This window comes from Dicentrarchus labrax, unplaced genomic scaffold (assembly GCF_905237075.1).
Source record: "Dicentrarchus labrax unplaced genomic scaffold, dlabrax2021, whole genome shotgun sequence".
NCBI classification, from domain to species: domain Eukaryota; kingdom Metazoa; phylum Chordata; class Actinopteri; family Moronidae; genus Dicentrarchus; species Dicentrarchus labrax.
Window position 1 is genome coordinate 14,098 of NW_026136909.1, and position 23,090 is coordinate 37,187.

General features: G+C 42.0%; 1 protein-coding gene across 4 annotated transcripts; it reads right to left on the reverse strand.

Moving 5' to 3' along the window:
* Nucleotides 1-10,330: 10,330 nt before the first annotated feature.
* On the reverse strand, nucleotides 10,331-22,767 carry LOC127360648 (uncharacterized). Of its 4 annotated transcripts, none has more exons than XR_007883868.1 (4): nucleotides 22,684-22,767; nucleotides 15,452-15,522; nucleotides 11,649-14,910; nucleotides 10,331-11,258 (listed from the first exon to the last, which is right to left on the reverse strand). XR_007883868.1 is itself a non-coding variant. In XM_051395098.1 (2 exons), the coding sequence occupies exon 2, from the start codon at nucleotides 14,050-14,052 to the stop codon at nucleotides 12,853-12,855; it is 1,200 nt and encodes a 399-aa protein (XP_051251058.1). In that variant the 5' UTR covers nucleotides 14,053-14,910; nucleotides 15,452-17,297; the 3' UTR covers nucleotides 10,331-12,852. The 4 variants fall into 4 exon arrangements, 1 of the variants encoding a protein (XP_051251058.1); XR_007883867.1 differs by lacking the exon at nucleotides 22,684-22,767 and adding an exon at nucleotides 16,331-17,297; XR_007883869.1 differs by lacking the exon at nucleotides 22,684-22,767 and having other exon boundaries at nucleotides 11,649-11,688; nucleotides 15,452-17,297.
* Between the last annotated feature and the right edge of the window lie 323 nt (nucleotides 22,768-23,090).

The following is a 23,090-nucleotide window of genomic DNA, read 5'->3' on the forward strand; positions in this document are numbered from 1 at the left end:
ATGTGCTAATGCCAAACAATCTCCAAGTTGCAGAACAGCGGTTGCAGAGCCTGAAAAATAAAATAAAAAGGGGATGAGCAATTCAAACAGGACTATGTCACATTTATCAGTGACATACTTAAGAACAACCATGCGGAGGAAGTTCCACAGGAGAAACTCACACAGCCACCAGGAAAAGTATGGTATTTGGCACATCACGGGGTATATCACCCTAAAAAGAAAAAACTTAGAGTGGTGTTTGATTGTGCCGCCTCCTATCAAGGCGTATCCCTGAACACAGAACCGCTCCAGGGTCCTGATCTGACAAACTCTCTGATTGGAGTCATTCTGAGATTTCGTAAGGAGCCCATTGGAATCATGGCTGACATCAAATCAATGTTCCATCAGGTTAGAGTGGCTAAGTCTGATGTAAACTATTTGAGGTTCCTGTGGTGGCAACAAGGTGACACCTGTCAGATAGCAAAGGAACACCGTATGCTTGTGCATATCTTTGGTGCTGTGTCCTCCCCAAGTGTTGCCAATTTCGCATTGCAAAAGACTGCTGCTGACAATGAGAGCTGTTTCCCCCCTCAGGTGGCTGAGACCATCCGCCACAACTTTTACGTGGATGATTGTGCCAAGTCTGTGGCTAGAGAATCTCATGCCATCCAGCTGGTCAAAGATCTCACTGCATTGTGCAGTAAAGGTGGGTTCCAGTTAACACAGTGGGTCAGCAATAGCCGGGCTGTTTTAGCATCCATTCCAAAAGAACATAGAGCCAAAGAAATTAAGTCACTGGACCTTGACAAAGACAGTCTGCCTGTAGAAAGAGCACTGGGGCTGCAGTGGTGCGTGGACTCTGACAATTTCCAGTTTAACATCAACCTGAGTCAAAAGCCACACACCCGCAGAGGCATGCTTTCTGTTGTCAGCTCCATCTTTGATCCTCTTGGCTTTCTGGCTCCTCTCATTCTTCCAGCCAAGCAGATACTACAGGGGCTCTGCCATAGGGGCTTTGGATGGGACGAACCTTTACCACAGCCTGTATCAGACCGGTGGGTGGAATGGACCAGCAGCTTGAAAATGCTTAAAAGCTTCAATGCGCCACGCTGTCTGAAACCCCAGGACTATGGAGTGGCAAAATGTGCCGAACTGCATCACTTTGCTGACGCCAGTGACAATGGCTATGGCTCAGTCAGCTACATCAGACAGGAGAACAAACAAAATGTGGTACTTATCACTTTTGTCTTAGGAAAGTCCAGAGTCCTCCCGCTAAAGACCATCACAGTGCCGAGGCTGGAGCTTGCTGCTGCTGCGCTGCTGGTGAGGGTAGACAGAATGCTGAGGAGAGAATTGCACTTGGGTTTAAAGCCCTCAGTTTTCTGGACTGATAGCCAAACAGTCTTGAAATATATTGCAAATGACTGTGCAAGATTTAAGACTTGTGTCGCAAACAGGGTCTCCATGATTAGAGACAACACAGAGCTGTCTCAATGGAGATATGTAAGCAGCAAAGACAATCCTGCTGATGACTACTCAAGAGGGTTGAGTGCAAGAAAATTCCTGGAGCAGAAAAGGTGGATTCATGCTCCTGAATTCCTGAGGAAGCCAAAAGAAAGTTGGCCAGTGGCGGGAGCATTGGGCCCAGTGTTTCAGGATGATCCAGAGGTCAGGAAAGGCACTGCTATGTTTACAGCAGTGGTAAAAACTGAAACACCCACAGACCAGCTTATCTCATTCTTTTCAAACTGGATGAAATTACTCAAGGCAGTGGCATGGTACAGAGTAAAGTGCATGTTGATGCTGAGTATGAAGATAAAAAGGGAAAGCCACCTCCCCTCACCTTAAATCAACACCCGCTCAAATAAGGAAAAAATGAAGGTCAAGTCTATTGATTTCAGGACCAACACTGGTGGACAGCTCCTCTCTGTGAAAGATCTTACAGAGGCCGAAAGGTCAGTCATCTCCTATGTCCAGCAGCAGGCATTCCCTGTAGAAATGACAACACTGGCATTGTCACCACCCAGAGTGCACAGGAGCAGCAGTCTCTGCCGGCTCGACCCCGTATTGGACGAGGGCATTCTAAGAGTGGGTGGCCGTCTGCATAAATCTGCAATGCCTGAAGAAACCAAACACCCCTGCATCTTGCCCAAAGACTCACACATCTCAATCCTTCTCACCAGACACATCCATGAGCGCAGTGGTCACAGTGGAAGAAACCACACGTTTAGAGCTCCGCAAAAAATACTGGATTGTAAAGGCAAACTCAGTAGCAAGAAAGGTGCTCTCCAGATGTGTCATGTGTCGGCGTGGGAGAGGCACAGCAGGTGAACAAAAGATGGCGGACTTGCCGATGGAAAGAATCCTGCCCTACCTCCCTCCCTTTACCAATGTTGGCTTGGACTACTTTGGCCCAATTGAAGTGAAACGAGGAAGGGGCACTACCAAAAGGTATGGCGTTCTTTTCACTTGTGTGTCCAGTAGAGCCATTCACTTAGAGGTTGCCTACACGTTGGACACTGACTCATGCATACATGCTTTGAGGAGATTTGTCTGCAGGAGGGGTCAAGTTAAGCACATCAGGTCTGACAATGGGACAAACCTGGTGGGCGCTCAGGCTGAGCTGAAAAAGGCCCTGATATCACTGAACCAGAGGAGGATCCAGGAGGCCCTGTTAACTGATGAAATAGAATGGTGTGGAGGTGGGCGTGGTTTGCACTCAGCTGCAGGAGGGAGAGGTGTGGGGGAAGGCCTGGGAGAGTGGCACCAGGTGAGTTGATTACCTCACCTGCCAATGATTGTCTGATGACTCTACCTTTTATCTTGGCAGTAGTGTGCTGGATCCGAGGGACACACACGCGCCGAAAGACAGGACTCTGAGCGGAAGCCGCCGAGCAGCGATACAGCTGCATTTTGTGCATCAAATAAAGAGTTACATGAACCGACAGTCTGGTCCGGGGAGTTTTTGTGTGCTGGGGAACCCGGTCTGTAGCACGGCTTGCTACAAACGGAGTTTCAACCCGCCAGCCGCATCACACCATGGCGGAGTCTGGGAAAGGCTCCGGCAGCCCGGCAGGTGCTGAACTGAACCATCATCAACAGTCCATCGATGATGAAGGCCTTCAGACCCTGTTCTGTGAGGCAGAGGCAATCCTCAACAACCGTCCGCTCTCCACAGTGTCCTCAGATCCACACGACCTGGAGCCACTGACCCCCAATCACATCCTCCCTGCTCAAATCTATGCCCACTCTGCCCCCTGGAACCTTTGTGAGGTCCGATCTCTACGCCAGACGCTGCTGGAAACAGGTCCAGTACCTGGCTGACCTCTTCTGGCATAGATAGACCAAGGAGTATCTCCTTTTACGGCAAGAGAGGCAGAAGTGGACATCAGTAAAGAAAAACCTGAACGTTGGAGACATTTTCCTGGTGGTTGACCCCACTGCTCCTCGAGGGTCCTGGCTATTGGGGAGAGTGCTGGAGGCCAAACCAGACGTGAAAGGCCTGGTCCGCTCTGTGAAAGTCCAGACCAAGACGTCGGTCCTTGAGAGGCCCATCACTAAGCTGTGCCGAGTCCTTAAGGCTGATGAGTGACCAGTGTTCCCCACCATTATAAAGGAATGTAATGTATACATATCTTTATCATAGTTCATACACTTTATAGAGGAGCATTAAGTGCTAACCGAATTTGAATTACTATTTTGGCTCCTTCTTGTAAATATTTCAATAATTGATTCTATAAAGAACAATTAAGGGGCCGGTGTGTAGGAGCCGCATTTAAGTTTATTTGAATTCCATTATTTACATTGTCTTTTGTCAGTGTGCGCCCCCTACAGGTGGTGATGGTGCCACCCTTTAAGGCAGTCGCCCATCATGCATGGGGGAGGAAAGCAGACCAGCAAACACCGTCATTGACCGCAGCTTGTGAAGCTGCCTGGGCACTCTCGGCCTGTTGCTGTTTGAAGCTACAATCGAGTTTAGCTGTAGCCTGGTCCGGCCAGTTATAGAATATTTTAAGACCTCTGCAAACAATGCGTTTTATTTTCTGTGTTTGTTTAAGTTACAATAAATTACCGGCATCATTCTTCAATCAACTCTCACTGGATTTATTCGATCACAAACTGCGAGTCTGACACTGCACCGCTGCTTTCCCTATGTGGTAAAACGAAGGAAACTGGAAGTAAGGGATTATAAGAAAAATCCAAAACGAAGTTCTGCCACTACAACTTGGTTCGATGACTATCTGACGGGCAGACCGCAGTTTGTGAAATTAAAGAACTGTGTGCCTGACCGTCTGCCCCCCAGGGAACTGTACTGTCTCCCTTCCTCTTCACCACCTACAGTGCAGACTTTAAGTACTGCACTGAGTCGTGTCATCTGCAGAAATTCAGAGGATGCTGGCAAAACTGCTGACAATCATGAACAATCTCCCCCCCACAACACTGAAAAAGCTAAAGAGCAGCTTGAGCAACAGACTCATTCATCCCCGCTGCTCTAAGGAACGATATAGAAAATCGTTCCTCCCCCTCTGCAATAAGACTTTATAATAATAATTGACTGTATCAGCTGCTATAACACTATAATTTCCCTTTGGGATGAATAAAGTAATCCATCTATCTATCGCATTGGACAGGGGTGGAATCTAACTAACTATATTTTCTTAAGACTTTTTCTAATTACAGTTTTGAGGTACTTTTACATGTTATCCTATTTTATACTTCCACTTCACTAAATTTCAGATGGAAATATTGATGTCCAGTAAACCTTTTTAAGTTACAGATCAACATTTGTTTTACAAAAAATGCGATCAACTTCTAAAATATAATGCATTTTAGAGGTTAATCAACCCATTCTGATTTTGATTGTCCCTAATCATAATAAAAAGTAATAAATATATAATATAAGGAAGAGATACTATTCAATACTTATTCCACCACTGCCTTTTGATGCTTCACTATGGAACAACTACATTAGTGGCTTTCAGGGTTCAGAGATTTTCAGCTGTGTTTGAGTGGGTTGCAAAACAAGAATTACCTTAATTTTCATCTTGTTTACTTTAGTCACCAGCAGCTATCTTAATAAGGTTAGGTATAATCAGAACTTATTTGATCAGTGGTTTCAGCCTTTCTACTAACAGTGTGTGTTAGTGGTATAAAATTGCAAGTTAACTGCAGCTCTTGCTTCACCTAGAGGAGTTACCAGATACCAGACTGAATGTTTTCAGCAGCTATACAAATAGTATAGCACAAAGAAAAGAACAGCTGTGTAATGATCTTCTTTACATACATGATCCTGCTACGGAGCCTTCATCCAGAGAGAGTCTGTGGTCTAAAGCATGTATGTTTACTGTAGATGTTTCAAGGCTAGGCAATCAATTATTTCCGTTGTAGCTGTCTTGTCTGGGGCTATAAGATCTAAGCATCTTAGTTTTATTGTAGATCCAGTAACTCCCTCCATTTAGCATTTATAAGAAGTACATAAACACAGAATAATGATTCATACCACTCAAAATGCAGGTGAAGCTGATATATAGACATTTCAATTGTCTGTTAATGTATTTGTTAACAATTCTAACTTCCTACATAACTCATGAAACATCTGTACATCATGATTGATGACACATTGTAACATAGCTGTGATCATATTTAATGACTACACAAAGCCAAATCTGTACAGTGTTCTGACAAAGTCTGAATATTTTGTCTAGAATTGTGTTTCTCATGGTTTGAGAGTCTTTCAGGTGCCTTTTGGCAAACTCCAGGTCGGCTGCCACGTGCCTTTTACTAAGGAGTGACTTCCGTCTGGCCACTCTACCATACAGGCCTGATTGGTGGAGTGCTGCAGCAATGGTCTGGAAGGTTCTCCTCTCTCCACAGAAGAACCCTGGAGCTCTGTCAGGGTGACCATCGGGTTATGGCCACCTCCCTATTGGTCCCCTTCTCCCCCGATCACTCAGTTTAGAGGGACGGCCAGCTCTAGGAAGAGTCCGGGTGGTTCCAAACTTCTTCCATTTAAGGATGATGGAGGCCACTGTGCTCATTGGGACCTTTAAATCATAATGTTTCTGTACCCTTCCCCAGATTTGTGCCTCGATACAATCCTGTTTCTGAGGTCTACAGACTACAGTCATTCGACTTCATGCTTGTTTTGTGATCTGACTTAACTGTGGGACCTTATATAGACAGGTGTGTGCCTTTCCAAATTATGTCCAGTCAACTGAATTTAATTACTAATTAATTAATTAATTACAGTCCAACTGTTATTTCTGTTGTATTTAACAAATGTTCCTGCATGGTATTTTCTTTGATGTTTTAAGGTCCCTTTCACCCACCCACACTTCCTTTGATACTCACTGACATCAGCAGCTGGTTGCAGAGATACAGAGAAAAAAAACTGCAAATCTGTATGAAAAAAGTACATTTTTGAACATTTCTACGTAAAAGTGCATTATACATTTAATTTAGTCTAGGTTTTTATTGCAAGATCACTGGTTGAAGCCTCACAATGTAATTCGACTAATCTGTGCATGAGAATGTATGCACAGATTAAAATCAATGTGTTTATTAAAATAGAAGCAAAGCTTTTTTTTATCCTGAAAACATTTTCCTTAATTGGCTGTTTAATGTTTATTTTCAACATCTAATTCTCCCAAATGTGTGTCAAAGTTTTGTGGTGTTTGGCACTCATTTCATGCCGTCTTACAAAGTTGCTGCTTAATGATTGAATCAAAAGATTACTCAGTCTTACACCACATCACTAACCAGAAAAAAACAGAGGCTTCACAAACTATAGCAAGCTGTAAAGACATGTTGAATTATTGAGAGTGATTCAGCACATGTTGGTGACCTTTCACCCTCCCTGCTGTTTGTTTAAGTTTTTGGTTTTTCTCCTCCAGAATGGGAAACACGACGAGGCGTGTGCTACACGATTTGTTGGCCGGACTATTTCTTGTCTGGGAGCAGACCTGGAAGAAACTGGTTTGTTGGTTAATTGGTGAATTTTAGAGGTGCTGGAAGCTGTTTCCAGTCTTTATGCTAAGCTAACTGTCTCCTGGCTGTAGCCTCAAAGACATGACAGTGGTGTCAATATTCTCATCTTCTCATTTTGGCAAGAAAGCAAATAAGCTATATCTAAAAATGTCAAACTATTTCTTTAAGTTGCCCACTAGACCAGTGCTTCCCAACCTTTTTCCTTAAAGGACCCTGTTTTTAATCACTGTGTAAACTGAGGACCCTCAACTACGTTACTTATTTGATCATGATTTCATATTAAAATCAATGCATAACAACAGCACAGAACAACTTAAATATAATTTTTAACAATCATACATACTTAATATAGGCTTCTTTTTTGACAGATTCTGTGTTTTCTTATAATACTATTAAATCTTTGGTTGATTGAACTTTTCTAATTCAGTAAGATGCTGTTTATCAGAGTGAATACAGTTTGTGTTCAGATCTTCAAAGAATAATCAAAACTATAAAAATAACTTTCATTTAGTTTTCTTCACAAAAATGCTGAGAAGCCAACTGTATTTTTTTTTTCATGTTTTCTTACAACCATTAAAATCTAGACGTCTAGTTTGGGTTCCGACCTTTATTTATTTGATCTATCATAAGTTTGCAGCAACCAAGGTCATCTATATGAACTTTCATTGTAGCCGCAACTCTGTGGTTTAACACCAACTGTGTGTTTGTTTGTGTCTTTCTTTCTCTGTCAGTCTGCAGAATTTTGTGGGTTAATGTGGTAAGAACTGATTGGAAACTAATTCAGTTTTTTCAATATTAATTTTAGCCATGAGGGAGGAAGAAGATAATTCTCTGTGACAAATAAAAATAATCAGTAACATGTTATTTTTTCCTGTCTGAGCATGTTATCAGATCTTCAAGAAGACAAGATAAGACTGAGAATTCACTATAAACACAGTATCTGATTCCTACACTGTGGTTATCTACAGGCAGAGCATGCTTTTTTCTGATGAAAGGGCATTCTGGGTTTCATCAAACAAACCATCTGTATGTGTGTTTGGTTATTCTATTTGGATGAAAAAATCAATACCTCCCAGGGCTCCAGAGTGCAACAACATTTTTAAGTGTGACTAATAATTTTTCTAGGTCGCACTGGTGCACCTGACGCTGCCGGGTGAAAACATACATTTATTTCACAAGCGCATCATCTCTCTGTGTTCTCCTGTGACCGAACTCACACTCATGGTAGGATCATATCGTGTTCTAAACCAATAAGAGACAGAGCTCGGGCGGGTCTTTGCCTCTGATTGGCTGTGGTCCTGTTCATTGCACTAAATTGTGTGTTTAAAAATTGCGCGCGACCTGAGCACGAGAGTAGCTGACTAACTGAAATGGAAAAATAAAATGAACGCGAAAAACAAGGGAAAATGAAGAGAGGCAGAAATATTGAAAGTTTTGTCATTAAGAAAACCAAGCCTACAACCAGTCCTACTACTATAATCCCATCCATCCCCACTACTGAGAGTCCATCCCGTCAAGACACGGAGCCCTCGGTCCCTGGTGAGATACCAAGCCCCGGTCCTTCGACAACAGCATCAGACTCGGAACCAGAGGAGGAGACAACAGAGTCTGGGATAGTCCCGGCTCTGAGACCCAAATTAAAAAGGCCAAAATATATTCCTTCAGACAGGACTGGCTGAAACAATTTCCCTGACTGAGGTACAACAAAGGACGTAACGCAATGCACCGCGTGTACTGTCAGGAGTGCGGTCAGAATATGGCCGGAAATAGTGCATTCCTAAGAGGGTCAACAACGTTTCGTATGAAACTTTAAAAAAACACATGTCTAAAAAACACACGATATGCCGTGACAAGTGTGTGTAGAGAAAGTGGCCCCTCTCCCAGCTGCATTTCAGTGGCAGGTAGTAGTAATCAGGTCCTCTTTTATTTGGAGATGTTATATTTTGCTTAGTGTTTTAGTTTGAAAGTTCAATTTCAGCACAGTGAAGCACTTTAAACCCTTTATGTTTCTTTTTATATATAATTGGGCTTCAAATAAAGACAAACATTTCCCTACACCTTATTGTTTAAAAATCATTCACATTATATGAAAGTTATGGAGAGCGATAAAAAGGTGACCTTATGGCGTTAAAGGCGACTCAATGAAAAATTTGGGTGCACCTACATTTTGTGCTGGTGCCCCTAAAAAAAAAAGTTAGGCGCACCAGTGCAACCAATGCAAACAGTTAGTCTGGAGCCCTGCCTCCGTTTCCTTTTTAGATGGGCAGCATGTTGGTCTTCATGCTCTGTTGCACTCAACTTGTTCATTTGACGATTTCAAGTTTTTCCCATAACATCTAGTGTGGTCAAAATTTTACCAAATACCTGCAGCACAACATTATACTAAACATCAGCATGTTAACATTGTCATTGCACAGAGCCACTAGCATCGCTGTAGGCTTTTTCTTCTATGTACAGAGCTAAATGTGTTAATTGCACACAGTATTAAAAACTGTCAAGTAAAATAAGCTGGCATCGGATGTCTGCTCAAACTCTCAACTTGAGGTTGAGAGGTTAAAAATGTAAAAAATTGAGAACTTTGACTTCTTTTGCTAAATGAAGGGTTTATAGAAAAACATGTTGATATTCCTCAATGTCAATAATCAGAACTGGTTTTCTTAGCTCATAAAAAGTTTTTGTTCTGGATATAATAAAATCAAATACATAAATACTCAACAATTCTTAACCATTCACAACTGAACTATAAAAACCAGGAGACCTGCAATGTGTTTTTTCACGTCTCTCAAATTGGAGCAAATAGTCACACAGTATAAGCACAGCCATCAGCTGCAACACATTGTTTTCTCACTTGATACTGAAAATCAGTACCTCAAAAATAGATTCAAAGACAGTGCACTGAAAAAAAAGTGTTGAATTAACATTAAAAAAATATGGACATCGGTTGCACATATTATATTTATGTTTAGTCAAAATGATTAATTTCTATTTAATATACTGAATTCTTGTTTGTAAAACCAACATGATTTTATTATGTTAATTCAAAGTTTCTTATTAATGTTAATTATATTCAATTTTTCTGTCAAGACCCAACATAATTTTTTGGGGTTAATTTAAAGTTTCCCTTTTATGTTTACTGAAATAAATTTTTACCTTTAAAGCAACATGAGATATTTATGTAAAGTATATGCAGTGATGTTCTGTTAAATCAACTTTTCCTGCTCAAGTTAGTCTCATAAAGATCCTACATACTTTGTGTATGAATTCTACATGCTAAAATTATTTCTGTACGCTGATTTCTACTGAATCTCTTACCTACAGCATTTACTCCTGTAACATATTCAAAACAACAGGCAAAACAAAAACATTTAGTTTAAAACTGTATTGTCATAGAACAGTAGGTTCAGAGCAATATATACACTAACACATATGTATACATACACAAACAAATCTCACATTAGAGCAAAGCACCCTTTTCTTTCACAAGAAACCCATGGTACCCTAGTGTGTGTAGTAAACATTCATGACTGCTACAACCTGAGGCAACACTGCTGGTCCTTAAAACACCTTCTGAACCATTATTGTCCTGGCAAATGTAGATCCAGTGCTTGAAAAATTTATTTTCTCCTTTAACTGCAAGGGTTTTGAAAATAAAGTGTAATAAAATTAAAAGTAATGGCTTGCTTTCCCACTACATTCTAGTTAAGAATGTGCAAAAACCTGTGAAACTGTTGGAGCTCTATTCAACACACATCTGACAAATGCTGACACCTAAATGAAAAACGCACATTTTGCAACACACGACCCTGAGAAAAAAATCTGCTGAAAACAATACACAACACTTGCTATAAACAAGAACATACATTAAGGCAGCGCAAGTGAAATGCTTAAGTGTCAAAAGTCCAGTCCAATGAAAAAGCAGCAATGGTCCATATTCCAAAAGAAGAAAGGGAGACTCTGTTGTATCCATCTTGCCAACAGCACACTGGTGGAGTCTGTTTTTGAGAGCCTGGGCTTTCTTTGACAGTGTGTTGCCGTCCAGCTCCATCATAACCTTCTGGAGCACTTCGAAAGAGTACTTAAGTTCAGGAGGGTAGTTGAGGTTTAAGGCATACATTAGGCCAAACAGCATGGCAACAGCTAAGGCAACATTGTCCAGATCATGCAGTACCACCTGGCCCTCCAGGACAATCCCGATGTCCTCTGGTCTATCCAGTGGCATCTCTGTGTTTTAAAACACATATTCCCAGCGTGGTCTCCTCAATGGCTCCTTGGTGCAGGCCTTTGTCTTCTGCCTGCAGAGTGCACATTCACAAAAAGAGTCATATGAGAGGAAATAAAACACTTGCCCTAAACCTTATGAGACTTAAAGGTTTCATAAATGCTAGTTTGAAAACTACAGCCAACAAACATGCAACAAACGTTTTAATTTCTCCTCAGATGTGTGTTAATATGAACAAAGAACTCCCTTTCATTTGCTAAATGTTTACACGTACATAAGTGACAGCTGAAAGTATACAGCTCTTTTTGAGTCTGACAAACGTGTGTGGAATCTACTCTACTTTGATTAACAGCATTCTATGTCTTGAATGAGCATGAGCATTTCAAATATGTACACGGATAGCGGATAGTACGTCCAAAATGTGGAGGTTTGAGTTTGTAATGGTTAAGTAGCTCGGACCTACTTGCAGTGGCTACTGAACACCACTTACACTGCCACATTCACTGGAGGGAGAGAAAGAGAGAGAGAGAGAAACAAATCAGAGGACATACTAATGTTAGGTACTAAGAACAGCTAGGTTAGATTCAATATCATAAACACCATTTTTAAACAGAAGGTAGGATTTAGATTAGATTGGATTAGATAGATAGTTTATCCATCCCCAAGGGGAAATTCACAGTTTCCAGCAGTATCCACAAACTGATAATAATAATAATAATAATAATAATAATAATAATAATAATAATAAGAGGAGGTCAATTTAGAAGAACTGATAGAATAAAGTAGAATAAATAGCTAAATAACGAGCATGGGGCTAATGTCCTAAGGTGCAGGGTCAAATCCAGTGCTTGAAAGGCCTAAGGTGCGTAAGTAGTGTCAGTCAGTCAGTGGTCACATAATGCAGGGAGCACTGCGTCAGGCGGTATAGTTAACTAAAGGGCAGACATATTGAAGTTTAGAGTTTTCCTCCCCTGGGTGGAGTTGAAGAGCCTGATGGCGTGGGGGAGGAACGATCTCCTCAGTCTTTCAGTGGAACAGGACAGTGACAGCAGCCTGTCGCTGAAGCTGCTCCTCTGCCTGTAGATGGTGCTGGGCAGTGAATTGTCCATGATTGACAGGAGCCTGTTCAGCGCCCTTTGCTCTGCCACAGATGTCAGTCTGTCCAGCTCTGTGCCCAACACAGAGCCCGCCTTCCTCACCAGTTTGTCCAGACGGGAGGCGTCCTTCTTCTTAACGCTGCCTCCCCAGCACACTACTGCATAGAAGAAGGCGCTCGCCACAACAGTCTGATAGAATATCTGCAGCAGTTTTTTGCAGATGTTGAAGGACACCAGCCTTCTGAGGAAGTATAATTGGCTCTGACCTCTTCTGCACAGGGTGTCTGTGTTGGCAGTCCAGTCCAGCCTATCATCCAGGTGTACTCCCAGGTATTTGTATGTCTGTACCAACTCCACACGGTCACTGTTGATGGTCACAGGTTCCGGGTGAGCCCTGGGCCTTCTGAGGTCCACCACCATCTCCTTGGTCTTGGTGGTGTTGAGGCTCAGGTGGTTTGAGTCACACCATGTGACAAAGTCCTGAATGAGTTTCCTGTACTCCTCCTCCTGGTCATTCCTGATACAGCCCACAATAGCCGTGTCGCCTGCAAACTGTGACAGGACTCTGAGTTATATTTGAAGTCTGACCTGCAGTCTGACACTGTGTGTGTCAGTCGCACATACTGGGGGTCTGTCTGTCAGGTAGTCCATTATCCATGCCACCAGATGTGAGTCTACTCCCATGTCTGCTAGTTTGTATTGCAGAAGTCGAGGCTGTATGGTATTGAAAGCGCTGGAAAAGTCCAGAAATGTAATTTTCACAGCACCGTTTCCCCTATCCAGGTGAGAAAGGGATCTGTGCATCAGGTACACAATGGCATCCTCTACTCCCACCTTCTCCTGGTAGGCAAACTGCAGTGGGTCAAGGGCGTGGCGGACCTGTGGCCTCAGGTGGTGTAGCAGCAGCCGTTCCATGGTCTTCATCACATGTGATGTCAGGGCGACCGGTCTGAAGTCATTTAGCTCACCAGGATGTGGTTTCTTTGGGATTGGGATGATGCAGAATGTCTTCCACTGTCTAGGGACCCTCCCCTGTTCCAAGCTCAGGTTGAAGATGTGCTGTAGGGGGAGTCTCAGCTCCAACGCACAGGCCTTCAGAAGTCGAGGGGATATTCCATCTGGACCTGCTGCTTTGCTGGGACGAAGCCTCATTAGCTCTCCACACACCTGGGCTGCTGTAATAGTGGGTGGGACAACCAGCTCCTCTGTGGCTCCTGAGGGGAGCGAGAGAGAGACAGCAGCAGAAGGGGGTATGGTGACCTGAGGTGTTAACGGGATGGGGTGGTCGAACCTGCTGAAGAATTGGTTCATCAGGTTTGCTCTTTCTGTATCTCCCTCCATACGGGCCCCCCGCTTTGAGCTGCAGCCGGTGATGATCTTCATCCCATCCCACACCTCCTTCATGCTGTTGTTCTGCAGTTTCTGCTCCAGCTTCCCTCTGTACTGCTCCTTCGCTTCCCTGAGCTGGACTCTGAGTTCCCTCTGTACACGTCTAAGCTCCTGCTGATCTCCATCTTTAAAGGCCCTCTTCTTCTGGTTAAGGAGGCCCTTGACATGACTTGTAATCCAGGGCTTGTTGTTGGCATAGCAGTGCACAGTTCTTACAGGATTAACAACATCCATACAGAAGTTGATGTAGTCAGTAGTGCAGTCAACAGCCTCCTCGATGTCCTCACAGTGCGAACCCTGCAGTACATCCCAGTCCGTACTACCAAAACAGTCTCTTAGAGCCTGTTCTGCTTCAAATGACCACTTCCTGAATGAGCGCATTGTTGTGGGTTGTCTCTTCACTCTTGGTTTATATCGAGGCTGAAGCAGAATCAGATTGTGATCAGCTTTCCCCAGTGCAGGCAGAGGGGTGGTGCTGTATGAACGTTTGCATACAGTAGGTCAATAGTCTTATTTCTCCTGGTGTAACAGTCCACATACTGGAAGAAAGCAGGTAGTGTTGTGTCCAGAGTCACGTGATTAAAGTCCCCAGAGATTAACACCAGAGCCTCTGGGTGCTGTGTTTGTAGTCCTGCTACAGCGGAGTGGATGACGTTGCACGCGACTATCGCGTCAGCACGTGGTGGAATGTAAACAATAACAACAATGGCGTGTCCAAACTCTCTGGGCAAGTAGAAGGGTTGCAACCCTACGGCAAGCAGCTCAACGTCCCTGTTGCAGATGGAAATCTTGATGTTCACATGTCCAGGGTTACACCACCTTGTGTTCACGTATACAGCTAGTCCGCCTCCTTTCTGCTTCACACAGGCCTTAGTGTCTCTGTCCAACCCGACTGTGCTGAAGCCGGCCAGCTCAAGGTTAACGTCCGGGACGTTAGCCGCGTTTCAGTGAAGCACGGCAAACTGCCCTCCCTGTAGATTTTAACTTTTTTCACCAGCGCAGCCAGTTCGTCGATCTTGTTCTGTAGTGAGTTAACATTTCCCATGATCACCGATGGTGCAGAAGGTTTATATCGCCACTTCTTCGCCATTCGCTTGGCCTTTAGCTTTGCGCCGGCTCTGCAGCCACGATAGGGTCTCCTCACCTCGTTAGGTAAATGGGGAACCACACCGGCCCAGGACTTTGTCTTCAGCGTGAGAAGTTGTTTTCTCGAATAAACAAGTAAATAAATATCCATATCTATTGGATAGAAGTTGATAAGATGTGACAAGGCAGAAATGTGAATATAAAAAAGCAAAAACAAACATCAATAAAAATAATAAAAAGTCAAAAAAGATCACTGAACACTAGGAGCTGCTGAAAGGGCTGCCACTCGCGGCGGCGCCATGGGAACTGGACTATTATATTATTATATACTATTATTACAGGACTATAATAATACATTAAATTATTAGAGGCGCCTCTCTGGGCACTCGAGGACACCGTACAACTCAAAAACAAAAACAAAACAAAAAAAATAGCAAGAAATAAGAAACAGATAAGAAAAGACTAGTGGGGTAGGCAAATAGGTGAGTTTTTAATCTTGATTTGAAGAGTGTGAGAGAGTCCAGGTTCCTGAGGTCCAAATAATTATTATTATTATTATTATTATTATTATTACAGGACTATATTAGACTGAATTAGTTTAAACCTAAAATTGTAGCAACAAAATACCCAAACATTTTTGAAAGTCTTGACAATTTAGTTTAAACATGTCAAATAAAATGTGTATATTACTTACCAATTACTACAGAGCCTTTGGTACTGTGCTCAAAGCAAAGTGGAGATTTAAACTGGAACACCACCTAATACCTATCCAGAAAACAAAAACATTTAAAAAGATTTGATTATTTCTAAGAGTTGGTGAAGCATCCTGATTGTGACACAGCCTATCTAACTGTGTCAAAGTTAAAAATTAAAATGATAAAATGGCTAATCGGGTTCACCACAATATTTAAAAAAAATCTCTAATAAATAAACTTGATTTTAGATACATTTTCTTGCCAATGTAAATCTCAAGCATCACATCCAACACAGTTTTAATTCCAACACAGAAAATGTTGAAAGAATTACTAAACATTTAACATCAGGAATAAGGACATGGCAAGAATCGCTCTAATCAGAGTAATGCACCTCCTCTACACGGATTTACAGGAGATTAAGATACTGAGGACGTTTGAGGAATGTCTATGTATTCAGGACATGTTGTCTTTACTGACGTGCTACGGTAAGCGTACTGACTCATTTCCGGTTTACTTCCTGCTCTGTGTACACTGTTTGGTGCTGTAGCTCTGTCAGTGAACGCTAAATATAAATTAGTTTTACTCGTTACTGCGGTTATTTTCCCGCTTAACATTTAAACGTAGACTAGTTCTACTTAAGCACTCGGAGTTACTCCTTCTTTTAGCGACTTTTCACTATTTTCAAAAGTTTTTCATATACGCTAGTTTCATTAGCATTAGCAGATAGCTATGGCTTCTCCCTCTCCTCTGTCCTGCTCAGTGTGCCAGATGTTCAGTTATTCCTCTGCCTCCTTTAATGATAATGGTACATGTATTAAATGTAGTTTATTTACTGCGCTGGAGGCGAGGCTTAGTGAGCTAGAGGAACGGCACCGCACCACTGAGATATCTTTAGCCGCTATAGTTAGTCAGCCCCCGGTAGCCGGTGCGGTCCGACCAAAGGTAGCTTCTGTTAGCTCTGTAGATCCCCCGGTAGTTCCCGAGCAGCCGGGAAGACAGGGAGGCTGGGTGACTGAGCGAAGGAAGACTAAAACACCGAAGCCCACAGGTCACCACCAACCCATTCACGTTTCTAATACATTTTTCCCCACTCAGCGACACACCCGCTGAGGAACCAACTCTGGTTATTGGCAGCTCCATAGTCAGAAACGTGAAGTTAGTGAAGCCAGCGGCCATAGTTAAATGTATCCCTGGGGCCAGAGCGGGCGACATTGAATCAAATTTAAAACTGCTGGCTAAAGATAAACGTAAATACAGTAAGATTGTTATCCACGTCGGCGGTAACGACACCCGTTTACGCCAATCGGAGGTCACTAAGATTAATGTGGAGTCGGTGTGTAATTATGCTAAGACAATGTCGGACACCGTAGTTTTCTCTGGACCCCCTCCCCAATGTGACCAGTGATGACATGTATAGCCGCATGTCGTCATTCCACCGCTGGCTGTCGAGGTGGTGGCCAGCAAACGATGTGGGCTTCATTGATAACTGGAAGCCTTTTTGGGGAAAACCTGGTCTGATTAGGAGAGACGGCATCCATCCCACTTTGGATGGAGCGGCTCTCTTATCTAGAAATATGGCGAAGTTTATCTCTAAAACCTGACAGTCCAGAGTTAGGACCAGGAAGCAGAGCTGCTGTCTTACACACTTCTCTGTGCTTTCTTTAGAACAGTCACCCACCCAAAACCCCATAGAGACTGTGTCTGTCCCCCGACCACCTAAATTATTTAAAGAAATAAAAACAAGAGGAGTTCAACATAAAAATCTAATAAAAATTAAAACCAACTCCTCAGTAGCACAAAATAAGAGAATGAAATGTGGGCTGTTAAATATCAGGTCTCTGTCCTCTAAAGCTGTTCTAGTGAATGAATGAATATCAGATTATGATATTGATTTACTTTGTCTTACTGAGACCTGGTTGTCCCACGAGGAGTATGTTAGCCTAAATGAATCCACCCCCCCAGTCATATTAATACTCACATTCCTCGAGGCACTGGCCGAGGAGGTAGAGTAGCAGCCATATATGATTCGAGCGTTTTAATGGACCCTAAACCTAAACTAAATTATAATTCATTTGAAAGCCTTGTTCTTAGTCTTTCTCACCCAAACTGGAAAACACTGCAGCCAGTTCTATTTGTTATAGTCTACCGCGCTCCTGGACCATACTCTGATTTTATATCTGAATTCTCTGAGTTTTTATCAAGTTTAGTCCTTAAATCAGATAAAGTAATTATTGTAGGTGATTTTAATATTCATGTGGATGTTGACAATGACAGCCTTAGTAACGCATTTATATCATTAATAGACTCAACTGGCTTCTGTCAGAGTGTAAATAAACCAACTCATTGTTTTAATCACACTCTTGACCTTGTTTTATCATATGGCATTGAGATTGAACATTTAATAGTTTTCCCACATAATCCTTTCCTATCTGACCATTATTATTATTTTTTTTTAAGTGGTATTTTTATTGAACACTGATAGTACAGGATATGTACATAGATACAACATTCACAAAAGAACTTTGGACCAATGCTCACATCATTATTTTGTATGAGTTATTGCCCCCCCTCCAGAACACATAGGACACCCATCCAGAAAGTAGAAAGGATAGTAGTAATAGGAACAATGATAATAATAATAATAATAATAGTAATGATAATAATACTGAAAAAGGTAATAACTAAAAACAAATATAATAAATTAAAAAGAAAAAAAAACACATGTAAACATAGGCTCACCACTGCTGAAGTTGTGTACTACACACTATAATTCTCATGAATGAATAACACAACTGTAAGTGTTAGGAGGCTGCTAAGTGGGCACAGTCTTAAGCTTACCCAAATATTTCAGCACTGGATCCCAGACAGAAAAGAATTTGTCCCTGGACCCCCTGAGAGTGTATTTTATTTTCTCTAACTGTATGAACTGCATTAGGTCATTAAACCACAGAGACACATTAGGTGGATTTTTAGATTTCCAATGTAATAAAATTATTCTGCGTGCAAGCAATGTTGTAAAAGCAATGATGTTTTTATATCCTTTCCTTATTGTAGAATATCTTCTGTCAGTAGTACCAAATATGGCCATTACTGCATTGGGTTGTATGTCAATATTAAGAGCTTCTGACACTGTTTTAAAGATTGCAGACCAATAGGATGCTAGGGCTGGGCATGACCAAAACATATGGGTTAGGTCGGCAGGAGTGTTCCGACACCTGTCGCAGCTTGCATCTGTGTCAGGGTATATTTTAGCAAGTCTGGCTTTGGAGTAGTGGACACGATGCAAGATCTAAAATTGTATTATACTTAATTTGGCACATGAAGTGCTGTCATTCACTCTTACTAGAGCGCTGTCCCAAATGTCTTCTTCCAAGTCCTCTCCCAACTCATCCACCCAGTCTGCCTTGATCTTTGCAAGAGTTGTGTTTTTAAAAGAAGATATACAGTTGTTGATTCTTGAAATAAGTCCTTTAAAGCTGAAAGTAGTTTCTAACAGAGCATCTAAACCAGAAAGTGATGGTATATATGGAAAGTTGGGATCATGATGCTGAAGGAAGTGGCGGACTTGGAAATATCGGAACAGGCTAGACCGAGGGAGGCCAAATTTATGTGACAAGTCATCAAAGCTAGGGAAAATACTGTTTATATACATATCTTTAAATTTGTAAATGCCTTGTCTTTGCCAGAGAGCAAATTCGGAGTCTAATCTAGCTGGGAGAAAAAGATGGTTATTGTGTATGGGACTTAGATGGAGAAGATTATTAAACCCGAAGCTACGTCTAAGTTGAAACCATATTTTGAGGGTATTTATGACTACTGGATTGTTGGTGAATTGAGAGATAGAGATGGGAAAGGTGGAGGTGACCAGGGCTCTAAGAGAGGTTGAAGTGCAAGATGCAGCTTCAAAATGGCACCAGTCTGTATCAGGAGTGTGGAGCCAGTGCATGATTTTTTGAACATTTGAGGCCCAATAATAATGACAAAGATTTGGAAGCGCTAAGCCACCCTGCATTTTAGGCCTCTGTAACAGTTCCAGTCGTATTCTAGGTTTCTTCCCACCCCATATAAATGAAATAAAGACCTTATCAATAGATTCGAAGAAGGTTTTAGGGAGATAAAGTGGAATACACTGAAACAGAATTTGGGGAGCACATTCATTTTTATACAATTCACTTTTCCTGCTAAAGATAGGTGAAGTGTCTTCCATTTGTCCAGGTCTGATTTGACTTTCTCAAATAGCAGATAGAAGTTTTCCTGGTAAAGCTTCTGCATGTCCCTTGTAATGTTAATGCCCAAATATTTAAAGCCATTCCTAGACATTCTGAACGGTAGAGCATTGTCTTGTATTTGAAGAGCCAGGTCATTAACAGGGTAACATTCACTTTTACTAAAATTCAGTTTGTACCCAGAAAAAGCACCAAATCTCCTCAAGGCATGGATCACATGGGGGGCGCTTGAAACAGGGTCCGATACATACATTAATAAATCATCTGCGTACAGAGATACTCTATGCCCCCCCATGGATTCCACTTAACGAGGGTAATGATTTGAGTGTAATGGACAAGGGCTCTATGGCTAGGGCAAATAGCAGTGGGCTGATAGGGCAGCCCTGACGAGTGCCTCTTGCCAGCTGAAAATACTGAGAGCGCCTACCATGTGTAATTACTGAGGCTTTGGGTGAGGTATATAAGATTTTAATCCATTAGATGAAATTAGGACCATAGCCAAATTTTTTTAAACATGTAAATAGATATCCCCATTCTACCCTATCAAAGGCTTTCTCTGCATCAAGCGCGATAACCACCTCAGGGACCACATTGGGCGCAGGAGAGTGAATAATATTTAATAGCCGGCGGATATTTGTAAATGAATGACGCCCTAAAATAAAACCAGTCTGGTCAGCAGAGATCACGTCATGCATTGTGGCTTCTAAGCGTAAGGCAAGGGCCTTGGCCAAGATCTTCACGTCACAGTTTAAGAGGGAGATGGGCCGATATGAGCCGCATTCTGTGGCATCTTTACCTGGCTTAAGCAATAGGGTAATTGATGCTTCAGTCAGTGTCTGTGGGAGGGATCCACGTGATAAAGAGTCATTAAACATAAAGTAAAATTGTAGACAATTTACTAGAGAACTTTTTATAAAACTCTATAGAGTACCCATCAGGGCCAGGCGCCTTGCCATTCTGCATTGCCTTAATCGCATTGGTGATTTCTATACATTTTAGTGGGAGTTCAGTCTCAGTCCTATGTCTTGCTTTTATAGAAGGAGCTTGGAGGTTATTAAAAAAATTCTCCATGTCAGGGCTGTCATTAGTCATCTCTGACGTATACAGATTTGAGTAAAATGAGGTGAACGTTTCGTTAATTTCCTCTGGGTCAATAGTTAGTTCACCATCATCTTTACGAATTTGTGGAATCTGTTGAGACACGGCGCGGCACTTAAGTTGGTGTGCTAATAGCCGTCCAGGTTTGTCGCCGTGCTCATAGACATACCCCCGTGATTTTAATAGGAGACATTCCATCTTTTCAGTTGATGATAAATTATATTGTGTTTGGAGGTCCAGCTTCTCTTTATATAATTCAGGGGAGGGAGAGATGGAGTACTGAGAATCCACCATAGCTATTGCTTTAGTGAGCTCCTCTTGTTTTATCCTTTTCATCTTATTTGTTTTAGCAGAATATGATATAATCTCACCCCTGATTACTGCTTTTAGTGTTTCCCACACAAGAGAGGGGGAAGTGTCATCTTTTTTGTTGGACTCTATAAAGTCATCTATTTTTTGGGATATCATTTCACAAAAAGTCTCATCAGCCAAAAGATTTCTGTCTAATTTCCAAGAGGGGCGTTCTAATTTGTGAGAAGGAAATGCAAGGTCTAAAATTACAGGGGCATGATCTGATTCAACTATAGTTGAGTATTCAGTGTTTGTGACAAGGGGAGAAGATTTTGGTAAATAAAAAAATAATCTATCCTACTATAGGAGTGATGTACAGGAGAAAAAAAGAAAAGGACTTGCTTTGTGGGAATAAAAACGCCAGGGGTCAACACTTCCTATCTGGTCCATAAAGGCTGATAATAGCTTGGCCTTTTTAGACAGGTTTGTAGATTTAGAATTGGAACGGTCTAATACTGGGTTTATTACACAGTTTAAATCACCACCAAATATCAATTGTTGTGAGTTCAAGTCTGGAATTAATGAAATTATTTTCCCCATAAATTTATCATCATCCCAATTTGGGGCATAGATATTAATCAAGACCACAGGCTTATGGTAGAGAAGCCCAGAAACCATTACAAATCGTCCTTGTGGGTCTGAAGTGACAGTGGTCGCACTAAACTGGATTCTTTTATGAATCAATATGGCTGTTCCACAAGTTTTAGAGTTAAGATTGGAATGGAATACATTCCCCACCCAACCTTTTTTTAGTCTGACTTGATCTTTAACCAGTAGGTGGGTTTCCTGTAGAAATGCAACATCACATTTTAAGTATTTTAGGTGAATATTCTGGCTCTTTAACAGGCCCATTTAAACCTTTTACATTCCAGCTAATGAATCGTATAGCAGCCCTCTTTGCATCAGTATCATCTATCATGTTTAACTATAAAGAGTAAAAATGAAAAGAATAGTAAGGAGAGATAAGTTAGAGCAATGATTGTGATAAAGTACACAGTTGTGATCGTTTCTTAAGTGAACAAAGGTGAACATTTGTTGCAAAAATTTAGTGGTGTCCTTTTCCCTAACCCTATCCCATATCCAGAACATAGACAAAACTAGAACTAAGCCTATACTTGTTAGCTGCAGGCTAACCACTATTTCCAAAAACTTCTGGCTATACATTCCTCTTGACACTTCTGCCCAAGAAGGCTCCCAGTGATTATGATATGTCAAAATAAAAAATAAAAATAAAAAGTAAGATGGTTGAGCAATACAATAACTGTAGAACAATCAAGCATATATGAAAACGTGTACATAACAACAGCATATAACATAAATATTGAAAGGCAACATAAGCGGTCTGTATAGTAGAAGAGTTCCAGATATGTACTTGTACACAGCATAATACCAATTAGTCCAGCAATAACGACAGTGAGTGTTTATACCTTGAGTCCTAAGACCAATGGCTGACGTAATAGGTTGAAGAGGTGATCTGACATGTCTTCAAACTCAGGTGATTAACCACCTCCAGGCTGCACAGAGCAAACCGCGACATATATAGTCTTACTCCTTACCGAACTTCTGGTCGAGAAATTTCTGGGCTTCATCAGGTGAGTCGAAGGTGAGCACATCTTCCTCGCACATCACGCACAGCCGGGCCGGGTATAGCAGGTGGAATCTGACGTTCCTCTGGCACAGGGCTTGTTTAACGCCGTTGAACGCCGCTCTGTTTTTAGCGAGCGTTGCGCTGAGATCTTGGTAGACTCTTATAGTGGTACCTTGGTGGTTGAGCTCGTGTTTCCTGGCCCAGCGCAACGCAGCTTCGTTCTGTTGAAATCTGGAGAAACAGACCAGGAACGTGCGGGGAGATGATCTCCGACCGGATCTGGAGGTCTGGAGGTGGGCTCTCTCTAACTCCGGCGGCGCAGAGAAAACATCGGGGCCCATCGCTTGCATCAATACCTCTGACATGAACTTAACG